This window comes from Balaenoptera borealis, assembly GCF_965194805.1.
Source record: "Balaenoptera borealis genome assembly, chromosome: 11".
NCBI classification, from domain to species: Eukaryota; Metazoa; Chordata; class Mammalia; order Artiodactyla; family Balaenopteridae; genus Balaenoptera; species Balaenoptera borealis.
This window is the reverse complement of record NC_138868.1, coordinates 90834034-90849066: the sequence shown is the minus strand read 5'-3', so window position 1 is coordinate 90849066 and position 15033 is coordinate 90834034. Positions and strand designations below refer to the sequence as shown.

At 37.6% G+C, this 15033-nt stretch overlaps 1 protein-coding gene across 11 annotated transcripts in view; it reads left to right on the top strand.

Annotated features, from left to right (window-relative positions):
- FDX1 (ferredoxin 1) overlaps positions 1–7625 on the top strand; it is a 32348-nt gene extending 24723 nt beyond the window's left edge. The window contains exons 3-7 of one of the 11 annotated variants that reach the window (XR_014231833.1): positions 1198–1327; positions 1895–1922; positions 3645–3727; positions 6646–6692; positions 6800–6946. Coding sequence is in view for 9 of the 11 variants with exons in the window: in XM_082343583.1 (XP_082199709.1) it covers positions 1198–1327; positions 1895–1936; positions 3645–3727; positions 6646–6689 (299 nt within the window). In the remaining 2 variants the exon portion in view is untranslated. Of the gene's footprint in view, positions 1–1197; positions 1328–1890; positions 1937–3644; positions 3728–6645; positions 6693–6799 lie in introns of all 11 variants that reach the window. The other 10 variants (XR_014231834.1, XM_082343583.1, XM_082343587.1 and 7 more) reach the window with 10 other exon arrangements.
- The last annotated feature ends 7408 nt before the right edge of the window (positions 7626–15033 follow it).

Below are 15033 nucleotides of genomic sequence, written 5' to 3'. Positions count from 1 at the left end.
CAGTAGAAGCCGAGTGTGAAATTGGCTGGCTTAAGCAGTGAGGATTTCTTTGTCAGGAAGTTTTCAAGCAAAAGCTGGGTAACCCCTGGGAAAAGGATGTTGCAGAGCAGATTCATAGTTTAGTTGGACTGGATGACTTTTCAGTTCCCTTTTAACAGTCCCTGGCATATTAATATGCACTCAATAAATAACTGTTAAATTAGTGACTTTTAAAAACATGGAACGGGAGAAATATTCTTCTCTCTTTATTTTAAATCAGTGTGACTCTCTTTTTTTAATGTACAAAGAACTCTTTTAAAATTAATTAATTAATTAATTTTTGGCTGCGTTGGGTCTTTGTTGCTGCACGCGGGCTTTCTCTAGTTGCATCGAGCGGGGGCTACTCTTCATTGCGGTGTGCGGGCTTCTCATTGCGGTGGCTTCTCTTGTTGCAGAGCACTGGCTCTAGGTGCGTGGGCTTCAGTAGTTGTGGCACATGGGCTCAGTAGTTGTGGCTCGTGGGCTCTAGAGCTCAGGCTTAGTAGTTGTGGCACACAGACTTAGTTGCTCCACAGCATGTGGGATCTTCCCGGACCAGGGGTCGAACCCATGTCCCCTGCATTGGCAGGTGGATTCTTAACCACTGTGCCACCAGGGAAGTCCCAAACCAATGTGACTCTTAAAGTGACTTATTTGATTCTGTCCTGATTATAAGGAGAGATTGAGAGAGAAAAATATTTAACTTTAGATGTTGGTTTGGTTACTTTCTGGTTCCTCTTATATACTGTGCGGCTTTATAAATTGTGTTGCATTCTCCAGGAAAAGGTAAGTAACTTGCATAGCTGTTATATAAATCATTACTATATAAGTTTAAAATGCATGCATTTTTGTATGTATGCATATCTGAGTTTATTATTAACTTGTAAGCTCTTTGGTATTAGGATTTGTATTTTTATGTTTCCCCTCACAGCATCTAGTTCATACCTTTTAAAAATAATATTTGAAAGTGATTTCAAATTGTGTGTGTGTGTGTGTGTGTGTGTGTGTTGGGTATGGGGGGGTTGTCCCTAATTCTCATTGTCATTCAGAAATAAAGTCCTATCATTGATGTATGCTAATGCTGATTTTTAAATTTAGAAATTATTTAATTAATTCAAGTCAATTTTGAATTGTGTTGAATGTAGAGGGGAGCATAGTCAATGTTTGTTGCTTTTGTAGGTGCATGTGAGGGAACCCTGGCTTGCTCCACCTGTCACCTCATCTTTGAACAGCACATATTTGAGAAATTAGAAGCAATCAGTGATGAGGAGAATGACATGCTTGATCTGGCATATGGACTAACAGATAGGTAAGATTTTTGGACCACTTCCGTTGTAATAATAATCTAGGAGGATAAAAGTTTTATTAGTTCATGTCTGTCTCTGACCAGAGACATGTAATATGCATGCATGTAATAGGGTTCTCCCACTGTAGATAGATAACAGTCACAGACTTTGAATATCAAATATGTGACATTTCTGTTATGTATTCTACAGTTTAACCCTTATGAAACTTTTAACAAAAGTAAAAAAAAGATTAATTGGAAGTATTAGAAGCATAAGTTCTAGATCCTAATAAATCTTTTTTCATCTATTTTTATTCCAGGAATTAATATTTATCACAATTTAATGAGTTGGGATTAAATTTAATGCTTTTTATGGTATTCTTGAAGGACAGATTTGATAATTGAAAGAAATTATAATGGAAAATTTTACCTACTTGAGAGAATACAATTTTTAAAAAAACTTAATATAAGTAATTATGTTAAAATGAATACTTCTATTTCTAACTGTACATTAAAGTAAATTAATCAGAGCTTATTCTTGTTATTAATAAGTAGAATTACTCTTTTTTTTTTTTTAAATGGCAAAGCAAGGAGGACGTCAAGAAGGACAACAAAGGAGGTCAACTGGACTCAGTGAATGGTTTTTTTTGTTTGTTTGGGTTTTTTTTATAAATTTATTTATTTATTTTTGGCCGTGTTGGGTCTTCGTTTCTGTGCGAGGGCTTTCTCTAGTTGTGGCGAGCGGGGGCCACTCTTCATCGCGGCGCGCGGGCCTCTCACTATCGCGGCCTCTCCTGTTGCGGAGCACAGGCTCCAGACGCGCAGGCTCAGTAGTTGTGGCTCACGGGCCCGGTTGCTCCGCGGCATGTGGGATCTTCCCAGACCAGGGCTCGAACCCGTGTCCCCTGCATTGGCAGGCAGATTCTCAACCACTGCGCCACCAGGGAAGCCCAGTAGAATTAATCTTAAAAGTGGTAAGGTTTATAGTAGCAAGAGATATCAAGTGATACCTTATTTTTTTTTTTTAATTATCTAGTCTTTTGGTTTGAGTTAGGGAAGATAGGTAGTTAATTTACTGTTTCAAGGGACAAGATAAGAGTTTATTTAATTAAGGTTGGCTTTGGTGTTTAACTGTAATTTGGTGGCCCTAATGAAAAATAGTTAAAAAAAATAAGAAATAATAGTAATAATAATAATAGCTTTATTTCATGTGTATCATGTAACCACAATTTTATTAGATCCTTAAGATAAACCCTCTTATCTAATAATCCTCAAAAAGTTTTTAGGTCATTGGTATTTATTGTGGCTGCCATCTGCCTGTCTCCCCTCACATCTTCAGGTGCCACGTTCTCTATCAACACCTCCTTTTTTTTTTTCTAAAGGATAACACACAGAATACACTCAATGTTGTGTTAATTTGGTTCTGGAAATTGTTTCTTTCAATGTGAGGGGTAAATCATAGCTAACTGCTTGCCCTTTTATTCAGATGAAATTTGTAGGCACATGTAACAGATAACATTCTGAATGAAAAAAAAAATGAGAGAAATTGGAGAGCTGCATTTAGGAGAGGTACATGAGTGTGAGAAGATAAAAGAGACCTGTTGTAAATGTAAACTAGCCAAGAACTTTGATAATAAAATTCAGAAGTTTTAGAACAAGATAATGGAAAGCAGGAAATAGCTTTTATGGCATTTTATAGCTGATATTCTTAAGTACACAGAATTTTTGTAGAAATGCTTTGTGGGGAAAGAGTATAATGCTTTTCACAGGTAGGATTTAGAAAACACTGACATATTTGGAGTGAAAATAATTTTGCTCAAAGATAGTAACTGCATGTAAACTTCTATTTCTAGGGTACCATATACATCCAAACAAAGAAACAAGGAAACTCAGTCTTTAGTTCTTAGGTTTATTTTATTTATTTATTTATTTATTTACTTACTTACTTACTTACTTATTTGGCTGCACCAGGTCTTAGTTGAGGCACGTGGGATCTTCATTGCCACGTGCGGGATCTTCATTGCAACATGGGGGATCTTTAGTTGTGGCTTGCAAATTCTTAGTTGTGGCATCCATGTGGGATCTAGTTCCCTGACCAGGGATCAAACCCGGGCCCTCTGCATTGGGAGCGTGGAGTCTTAACCACTTGACCACCAGGGCAGTCCCATAGGTTTATTTTTAAAATTAAGTGCTATGTAAGTGTCTATAATTTTTAGGATAAAACAGCATCATTTTAATGTTTATTTTAGGGTGTACTTAACCTTGACTAATGATGGATTGTTGATACACGGGCTCATATGGCACTTACTGTACTGGTTACATGTCTCCTTTTCCCCATTAGAGCAGGAGCCATGTCTTATTTCATCATTGTGTCTCCAGTGCCTGATTCACCAAAGGCGTCACCAACTGTTTTTGGAATTAATGGTTGGTAGAGAGATTCAGGAATTATCTGTGAATCTATTTTTGATAGTTGTCATTGCTCCCTGCTACCAGTTTCCATGGATAATCTACACAGAGGCCTCAGTTTCCATATTTGTAAAATGAGGATAATAATAGTACCTACCTCATAGGGTTGTTGTGTCGTGTCAACTAATAAATGTACGTGAAGCTCCTTGAACAGTGTCTGGTGAAGGAAGCATTCATTAAATGGTTTTTGTTGGCATTCTGACTATAATAATATTAATTCAAATGCCGGAAACAAAGCTTAGTTCTTGTAGATTTGCTCAAGGCCACAGAGAGAATGACAGAGCCCTGGTTTGGATCAGTTACATTGGACCCCAAAACCCTTGGTTTTTTACTATTTGACGCTTCTTCTCTGCATTGAAAACCAAACTTTAAAAGTAAAGTTAACGTTAACACCTAGTATATTTCCACTGTCAGGTGTATATGGAGAAAATGTCTTCAAGGTTTGCACAAGTGTGAGATTTTGTAGGATTAATAGTGAAGTCAAGGAAGACTTGCTGTCCGTCTCCTTCTGTAGAGGTGTAAGACACTTTCTACACTGGTAGACCCTAGAGCCGGAGACCTTCCAGGAGGAAGTAGGGGAGTGAGAACAGCCACAGTGCCACTGCCTTATCTTCTAGGGCTATAGAACCAGCAAGGGCTTTCGGTGCCACCCCTCCCTGTGTTCCCCCACACAGTTCTTGTTCTTCTGTTACTACACTTACTTTATTCTGCCCTGTATCACTGGTAGCTCTTTCTGTCCTGTGCCCCTTACTAAAAGTTCCTTGAAGGCTAGCATTACCCTACTCATCTTTGTATGAACACCAAGAGTAACCAACAGTCTCTCTAGGGCTCACCACAGTCCTAATGAATTTGTCTAAATTGGCTTGCCTTATTTTTTCTCTTGCAGACAGAGCTTAATGCATAATTGAGTATTGTCAGGGCTGTTTCTATTCAACAAATAGGAATTATTGGTAAAAGGGGATTTTTTTCTATCAGCAATCAATATTTCCCATGGCAGTAGTACTTACTCCTTACTCAGAAACCTCCCAGTGGTCCCTCGTTGCTCACCAGTAAGAACCTGAACCCCTTCACTGTTGTTCAGAGCTGTCCATGGCTTGGCCACCTTTCTAGCCCGTCACTCCCCTCTCCTCGTCTGGCCTGCACAGCAGCCAGGCCAAAAACCCAAACTGCCTCAAACATGCCTTGAATCCCTATTAGCTTTGCCTCAAATGCCTTTCTCCTTTATCTTTTTTAAAATATTAAGTTCTAGCCAGCCTTCAAAGCCCATTAGAAACACCATCTCCCCCGTCAGAAGTCAGTGCTTTCTCCTCAGCCCTTTCAGCTTTCTCTCTCTGTGGCATTTGTCACAGTCTCACGTGTTAATTATCTGCAAATGTGTCTCAGCTCTTCTATTTGATTGAAAGTTCACGCCTTAGTACTGATATTAGCAACTAATCCTCATGGCGGTCCTGTGAGGAACCCACTTATTATGCATCTTTAGGATGAGGTTGGGAAACTAATATTTGGCAGGGTTAAGAAAGTTGCTTGTGAACACGTCATGTTCAGTGTTGGATTCTGGACCACTGGTCTGTTTGGCTCTAACCCCTGCATCCCTGGCACCCAGCATGTAAGAGGTGTTCAGTAAGGATCAAAGTGAGTTGCTGTTCTTTTGCAAACCCACTGACATTTAGTTCTGTGCCTTTTGATGCTCAGCAGGTGCTTGACGAATATGTTGACAAAACCAAGACCTACATACCACATTCCATCAAACTGAAGACAATTTGATTATAAGACTAATATAGTATTTTTTTTTTTAAGTTTTTTTATTTTATTTATTTATTTTTTGGCTGTGTTGGGTCTTCGTTTCTGTGCGAGGGCTTTCTCTAGTTGTGGCAAGCGGGGGCCACTCTTCATCGCAGTGCGCAGGCCTCTCAGTGTCGCGGCCTCTCCCGTTGCGGAGCACAGGCTTCAGACGCACAGGCTCAGTAGGTGTGGCTCACGGGCCCAGTTGCTCCGCGGCATGTGGGATCTTCCCGGTCCAGGGCTCGAACCCGTGTCCCCTGCATTGGCAGGCAGACTCTCAACCACTGCGCCACCAGGGAAGCCCAGTATTTATTTTTATGTGCCATTAAGAAAGAAAAAGCTCTGCTGATTAAAATATGGTGTAAAATGATCTTATCACTTAGCGTTTTATGCATACTGAAAGAGCTATTTATACTTAGATTTAGAGCTATTTAGACAGATTTGTACATCACTGTACAAATATGAAAATATGAATAAAATTGGTCATAATACTGAAAAAAATAAAAGAAAATGGAATTACAGTTATTCTTTCAATGACAAATATTTACTTTCCTAATATCAATTTATGCTGGGTCTCTGTATTGTTAATTTTTGTTTTGTAATCTTTTTGGACTTATTTTGAATGGTAATAAAATTCAACACATAGTATTAACATAGTTCCCATAACTCAGTTGAAGAGACACTTCTGATGTGACTGACACCTCACAGTGTAGCTGTGATTGTAAGATGCCATTGATTTTAAGATGCATTTGGTTTCAGAGATGTTAAAATTGTGGGAAAAATATGCATCTGATAATTGATGACTTACGTCTCTGTGTTTATTCCAAATTTCTTGTTTTAAAGGCTTTAAAAAGTGTAGCTTTCTTTTATAGACTGTATGGTTTTAATTATCTGGGAATTGATTAGTCATTCTCTTGGCATTGCTAAAACCTCAGTTCTCTTCTCCACTGTTGTGCCTTCTCATCATTTCATTGCTTGTCAGTCCTGTCACCAAAAAGCAGTAGTTCCAGTGAAACAATTAGTAGAAAGATTAAAATGAAGCTTTGGCGTATCACACTTTTTGTTTTTCATATTTACATTCTGTTTTCCTCTAGTTGAAAGGGTTGGATGTATCTTTTTCTACTTAATGGAAATTTAAAAGGTAAATAAATCCCTATGCTTTGGGTAAGAAAAGGTCCTGGTAACTGCATTGCCTTGTGAATAATATATACTTAATACTAAATCATACCTCCTCCCTTTTTTACACAGATCGCGGTTGGGCTGCCAAATCTGTTTGACAAAGGCTATGGACAATATGACTGTTCGAGTACCTGATGCTGTGTCTGATGCCAGAGAGTCCATTGATATGGGCATGAACTCCTCTAAGCTAGAATAAATAGGAATATTTTCACAACATTTTACCTATTTTTATAATTATTATTTCTTAATGTAATTAAATGAGAAGATGGATGAATGCATTTATTGTTATGACTAGATTTATTACTTTAATTCACCTTGTGTAACTGCTGAATTTTTTAGTTCTGAAAGAATCATCTTTATTTTGATTAAATTATAAAAACAAATCAAATATTAGAAAGTAGTTAATATGAAAAAACCTTATATATTTTATCTGTGTTTGATTAGCAGCGTTAGCAAAATGTTTTCACATAAATCTTATGCCTACTTACCTATAAAATAGGTTAAAAAAAGGTATCATTATCTCTGTTAGATGTGGTGGAGGCAGAGATGTAAAATGGCTTGTCTAGGGCCATACAACAAATTAGAAGGTCAGTACTAGAACTGTATCTTGTTATTACAAGTTATGTGTTGAGATCGAAAGTGGAGAAATTAGGAATATCATAGTTATAGCTGTAGTTAAATGTGAATGTGTATGGATGTGTATTAAATTGCTCAGTAAGCTGATTAATTTCAAAGATAGTTATGACCTTATAAATCAATATTTCAGAATTTTGATTCAGTGAAAAGTGTACGTCTGAGCACAGGTAATGGAGCGCTGTCAAAGATGTTTGGTGTCAGTTCTGACTGAACTGGAGGAATAAACTAAAAATTAGATGTCTTTATTTTTTTATCCTAATCAGAATGTCCTGTCTTTGTAATCTTTTAAAAATAATGCCTGTGACAGAATGGACATCTTATGGATTAGGTTTTCTCTGTCCTGAGCTGCAGAAGGAAGCGAGTGGGCTGCCATCCCCTCGGCGAGGACAGAGCCTCACATTGTGCACTGAGCACTATGGGCACGGTCCTGGGGGGGGCGGGGGGGGACTCGAGCACCTCAGATCACTATCTGCGCATGGCAGGCCTTTGTACTTTATCTTTACTGTGAATACACTGGTAAATGATAATAAAGGGGTACAAAGTATGCTCTTGGAAGTATAATAAAACATTAGTTTGGACTAATGGTGGGGAAGGGCAGAAAAAACTAGTTAAAAGTGAATTATAAAGTTGAGTTAGCTTCAGGTACATCTGTGCACTTTGAGCATTTGCACAAATACTTGTCAAGTATGGTGTTGGACCTACAACGTTGTGTTATGTCCATCGGGGTACAGAGATGAACATGATCAGGAATGCCCTCAGGGAGCTCACCTTTTATTAGGAAAAGATAATATATATGTATGCACAAATCATTTGCTTCAACTAAACTGACCAATTTGCCAAATAGAATACTTTTAAACTAATTAACATGTATAAAGTGATTAAGGAAGAACTCAGGGCTTCTAATGTTCATCTGACACTTGATAACCATCGAGTGCCTTCTTTGTGGAGAGTGTCCCACTTTTAGAGCACTTCAGAACAGTCTGACCTCTTAGCTAGCTTCCATATTCTCCACGTGTTCTTGCATGGATTCCCTAAATTCTCCTTTCCAGGGCACTTTAATGATGACACCCAGCTTAAGACTCTACACTTTAGTCTAATTGTCTCAGATTTCAAATTAAGAGAGCTTCTTATTAATGAAGTTTAATTGTATTACTTAAATAAAACCTACTAAACTTATTAAGTGGAGCATATAGCCTATAATTGTTTTGTATAAAAGTTATTTTCTTCAGTTTGAAAAAAAATCCATGTTAGATGTGTGTGCGTTCTAGGTAATGGTATTCAGTTATCTGTTGCTGCAGTTTTATTGTCTCAGTTTCTATGGGTCAGGAATTCAGAGAGTGCAGAGCAAGGGTGGCTCATCTCTGCTTCACGATGTCTGTGGCCTAAGCTAGAGGACTTCAAGGCCAGGTGCTGGAATCATCTGAAGGCTTATGATTCCCTCATGTGACTAGCAAGTTGATGCTGGTATCAGCTGGGGGTCTTGCAGGGGCTGTTGACCGAAACACCCGTGTATGGCCCCTGCACGCGGCCTGGGCTTCCTCACAACATGGTGGCTGGCTTCTGAGAGCCAGTGCCCTAAGAGAGCGTATAAGCATTGCTAGGCAGAAGCTGAACGTCACACAGTATCACTTCTGCCCGTTTTTTTCATTAGAAGTGAGGCATCAAGTCTGACCCATCATTTGAATTGAGGGGTGTCAAATGATTTGCAGACATGTTTTAAAGCCATCACAGTAACCGTTATTTTCAGGTTAATTTACTGGCACATCATTGCCTGTGAAAACGGGCCTTTTAACTAACAGTGTTCTAAACTTTTGAAGAGGGGTTAGATTTTACTCTTGTATTGTGTTTCAGAAGATTCCTGTGTCTTCTTTGTTATGATGGTTCACTTGTTTTATTCTCTGACTCCTCGCAGTTTTCTTCTTGACAGTTGATTTAAATCAGAGGGAAGAGTGGTGGGTTTCCTTTCAATGCTGTATAATTTTAGTTTACATTTTTCTGTCATTCTGTCATCAAGAAAGGCATCTTCCTTTGGTATAGTACTCCATATCATTGTTGGTTACGTGCTAATACTTAATGTTGTATTTGGTTTTCACTGATAAAACCAGCCTGTAATTATATCAGTAATTCAGAATTGCTGAATTTGTTTTTTTTTTTTAAGTGAACCATTCTAAAAATTTCCAAAACCTTTTGATTAACTTTCATTGTGAAAATACTGTCTAATTTTTGTCTTAAAGGACTGCTTTCCTATTTTTTAAATAACTATTTAAGTATCATATGGTGATCCATGTGATTTTTATAATGGTCATTCAGCAATAGAATAATTATGTTTCACTTGGAAAAATGTTTTCTAAGGGAAATTTAGATTCAGTATATGTTTTCCCATCTCTTCTTTTTCTTCCTTTTTACAACTCTTTTAATTGCTTTTCCTTTTTATAACTACTTGAAATTTTGTGGTAAACCACATTTTGGGATCAGAATTTCTTAAATGGCTTTCTTATGTATAGGATAACATCACTCTAAATGAAAAGACAAATAATTGTATTACATTTCTAAAAATAGCCTGTGAAACTTTATTCTAAGTGTAAACCATTCAGAGATGTTCAAATATTACACGTAAACCTTGTTGCCTATTGGAGAAACATTTAAGAATAGAAATATGATCTTGGTTAAGCAACAATAGGATTCCTTTAATATGTCAACACATCACATGATATCAAGTTATTTTTATCAGATTTTCTTCTGTTTAAAAGTTTCTAGAAGCTGAAAAATTAGAAAACCAGCTGGAGGGAGGAAGGCATGATCACTTGCAGACAGAAATAAATGTGGCTATAACAACAGAAATAGGAAGTTAAAAGATAATTTAAGTCTACCAGAAGCAACTTAAGAGAGAAGTTGGTGGGAAAGATCTTTACAGTGAGAGGCATTACCTCTCCAAAAACTGTTAGTAATAACCTAATCAATGTCTTATTCCTCTTTCCTTTTGACTCCCATTTGCTTATCTTATTATCTGGATGTATTATTTGTCATTTAAGTTTTAGACTTGATTTGGTAATAATTTATAAAATTAAGCAGAGCCATTGTGCCTTTCTGGCTTCCTTTGTCTGCTAGTCATTTCTGAAGCCATTAACACTCAGTTTGATTTACCCCAGTGGGTTTCACTGCTCCCTCATCTTTCCCAGTCCTCTGTCTCAGACTGTCCTTTTTAGTATTTGTTACATGTGGCACTTCCTACATTTTTCTCCTGATAGGTTAAGCTTTTTAAAAGTAAGGACTGGGTTGTGTTCAACTTTGTAACTGCAGTTTCTTTTGTGGTATTTAGCCCACAGTAGGTATATAATACATAGTTGAATTAATCAAAACCTGGTCTTATGCTTCTAGCATTTTGCTCTTTGGCAGTCACCTGCTATTGATGAGATTACATGAGCTCAATATAGGACTTACACTGTGCCTGAATCTTAACTCTAACTTAACAGGAGTCCGGATACATACGAGTGTTTTCTTGAGAGGTCAGGTAGTCTCCACTATGTTTAAAAGGACGGTGTTCAACTTGCCATCTTTTTAATTTTTTTTTTTTATTGAAGTATAGTTCATGTACAATATAATGTAAGTTACAGGTGTACAATGTAGTGATTCACAATTTTAAAGCTTATAGTCCATTTATAGTTATAATAAAATACTGGCTATATTCCCTGTGTTGTACAATATATCCTTGTAGCTTATACATAATAGTTCGTACTGTTTAATCCACTACCCTTATCTTGCCTCTCCCCACTTCCCTCTCTCCACTGGTAACCACTAGTTTGTTCTCTGTATCTGTGAGTTTGTTTCTTTTTTGTTATATTCACTAGTTTGTTGTATTTTTTGGATTTCACATGTAAGTGATACTATACAGTATTTGTCTGTCTGACTTACTTAGCATGGTATCCTCCAAGTCCGTCCATGTTGTTGTTGTAAATGGCAAAATTTGACTTAAATCATTGCAAAATTTTTTGGATCCGTCTCCTAAAGCAAAAGAAATAAAAGCAAAAATAAACAAATGGGACCTAATTAAACTTAAAAGCTTTTGCACAGCAAAGGAAACCATCGACAAAATGAAAAGACACCCTACTGAATGGGAGAAAATATTTGCAAATGATATGACTGCTAAGGGGTTAATATCCAAAACATATGAACACCCTCTACACATCAACATCAAAAAAACAATTCAATTAAAAAATGGGCAGAAGACATGGATAACCATTTTTCCAAAGAGGACTTGCACATCGCCAACAGACACACGAAAAGATGCTCAACATTGCTAATCAGGGAAATTCAAATCAAAACCACAATGAGATATCACCTCACACCTGTCAGAATGGCTATCAGCAAAAAGAACACAACAAGTGTCAGCAAGGATGTGGAGAAAAGGGAACCCTTGTACAGTGTTGGTGGTGCAGCCACTGTGGAAAACAGTATGGAGGTTTCTCAAAAGAGTAAAAATAGAACTACATATGATCCAGCAATCCCACTCCTGGGCATATAACCAGAAAAGATGAAGAAAACTCTTAATTCAAAAAGATACGTGTACCCCAGTGTTCATAGCAGCATTATTTATAATAGCCAAGGTATGGAAGCAACCTAAATGCCCATCAACAGATGAATGGATAAGGAAGATGTAGTGTATATATACAATGGAATACTACTCAGCCATAAAAAGAATGAAATTTTGTCTTTTTTTTTTAACATCTTGGCTGAAACAGTTTTTGAATGAGCTGAATGCAGGTCCATCTGCCGGGTCTTACATCTTGTAGGTCACTGGTTCCTGAAGTCTGAGTGCTGAGGTCCTATAGGTGGTACATGGACTCCATCCCTTTGAATCATGTGACACTGTTAACGACCACGCCTGCAAATCAGTGCTGCTTCATCTTGGAAGTGTCTGGCATCCTGTATGTCTGATAGCACTCAGCAAGTTCTCATCAGCATTATGTTTCCTGTTGGTCCCGATGGGCATTCTTCAGGGCTGTGGAAAAGGGGTAGGGAGTCACAGAATCTTACCAAACCAAGCAAGTCGAAGACATGTTGAAAAACACTCAGTAATTTTGTTTTAATGTTCTTTAGTAGAGCCTTACTTTGTTTTGTAACAGAAGTCCAAAGTCTGAATGAGCCTTAGAGAGACAGCAAAGTAAGCTCTCTTATGTAGTGCGGGAAAAGCACTACAAAAGTTATCGTTTGAAAACCTGGGTATGTTTTAAAAAATTATCTAAAACTTGGAAATAAAGCAAAAAGATTACTGCAGGTCTCTTCAAAGTTGTACTTAGAGGATTGCCTAACTGGTCCATCTATGGATCATCTGATGTTCTGGGGCAGGGGAGTTGACAAACTATCCTGTGGGTCAAATCAAGCCCATCACCTGTTTTATGTAAATAATGGCTTATGGCAACATAGCCATTCTCATGCATTATTTATTGCCTTTTGCTGCTTTGATGCTACAACAACAGAGTTGAGTAGCTGTGACAGGGACTAAATGGCCTGTAACGCCTAAAGTATTTGTTCTCTGGCCACATACAGAAAAAGTTTGCTGACTTCTGCTCCAGAGGAGGTAACGTTAACTTGGTACTTACTATTGACTAGGACCCAGTCCCTCTGAAGTTAGATGTTAAGTAACTTAGAGAAGCTTGATAAGTTGCAAAGGATTTGTTTGCTAAAAAAGGTAACTCCAAGAGTTATGGTTTTCTTGCCTTGTAAGGCATTATCCAGTTTTGTATCTATCTCTGCAGTCTTACTACAGCCTTCTTTTTCTCCTCTGTGCATGCGTGTGTGTGTGTGTGTGTGTGTATTTGTGTATCAGTTTCTCATGTCTTTGAACCAGCCTTGTCATTCTGCTGATCCCCTTGCTAATGAGTTAAATCTTTGACATGTGATCACTATATATTTGTAAGAGAGTTCTTTATAATTTATAGAAAATTGTACAGTGACCGCTTGAGGCCTGGCTATGCCTCCTCATGAATGTTCCATCTTGAGATAGTCACTTAACCCTACTGGGTCTCTGGTTACATATCTGTTAAGTAGAGATGATGATACCCATACTTAAGCCAAACTACTCTCTCATCCGTATAGTAATATCCACTGGACAAAGTTTAGTAATTATTTAAATTCAAAAATGATGCGTGTAAACACCTTTGTCAACTGGAAAGCACTGTGGTTTTTGGTTGTTGCTTCTTGACAAAATTCAACCCTTAGGTATTAAAACATAGAATTCCTATTATGTATGAATTGCAAACTGAGACTTGATTATTTGACTTTTATATTCAGAGTAGTTATTTTTAAAAAGCAGATGTATAAAGGGATTAATTTAAAACTTAACTACCCATCTGATAAATGCACTAAATATGGAAGTGCTTTATTATAATATTTTATGTTAGAGACATATTCCATTGATAACCACATATATTAAATTCTCAAGAAGTAGTTATGAGTTGAAAATTTCTAGGCTGTAATAACTACAAAAGGAAGCAAATAAGAATACAGCTGTGTATGTGGTCTGGAAATAACTCTGCCTTTTTATTGATAGAAAAAGCAAGGAGCAACTTCCAATAAAAGTGAAAGAAGGGAAGGACTTGTTGAAAGTGGAAGTATAAATTTTTTTTTTAACATCTTTATTGGAGTATAATTGGTTTACAATGGTGTGTTAGTTTCTGCTTTATAACATAAAGTGAATCAGTTATACATATACATATGTTCCCATATCTCTTCCCTCTTGCATCTCCCTCCCTCCCACCCTCCCTATCCCACCCCTCTAGGTGGTCACAAAGCACCGAGCTGATCTCCCTGTGCTATGCAGCTGCTTCCCACTAGCAATCCATTTTATGTTTGGTAGTGTATATATGTCCATGCCACTCTCTCACTTTGTCACAGCTTACCCCTCCCCCTCCCCATATCCTCAAGTCCATTCTCTAGTAGGTCTGTGTCTTTATTCCCGTCTTACCACTAGGTTCTTCATGACCTTTTTTTTTTTTTTTTCCCTTAGATTCCATATACATGTGTTAGCATACGGTATTTGTTTTTCTCTTTCTGACTTACTTCACTCTGTATGACAGTCTCTAGGTCCATCCACCTCACTACAAATAACTCAATTTCGTTTCTTTTTATGGCTGAGTAATATTCCATTGTATATATGTGCCACATCTTCTTTATCCATTCATCCGATGATGGACACTTAGGTTACTTCCATGTCCTGGCTATTGTAAATAGAGCTGCAAAGAAAAATTTAGTACATGACTCTTTTTGAATTATGGTTTTCTCAGGGTATATGCCCAGTAGTGGGATTGCTGGGTCGTATGGTAGTTCTATTTTTAGTTTTTTAAGGAACCTCCATACTGTTCTCCATAGTGGCTGTATCAATTTACATTCCCACCAACAGTGCAAGAGGGTTCCCTTTTCTCCACACCCTCTCCAGCATTTATTGTTTCTAGATTTTTTGATGATGGCCATTCTGACCAGTGTGTGTTTGGTTTTTAAAATGGTGCTGAAGAACCTAGGGGCAGGACAGGAATAAAGATGCAGCCGTAGAGAATGGACTTGAGGACACGGGGAGGGGGAAGGGTAAGCTGGGACCAAGTGAGAGAGTGGCATGGACATATATACACTACCAAATGTAAAATAGATAGCTAGTGGGAAGCAGCCGCATA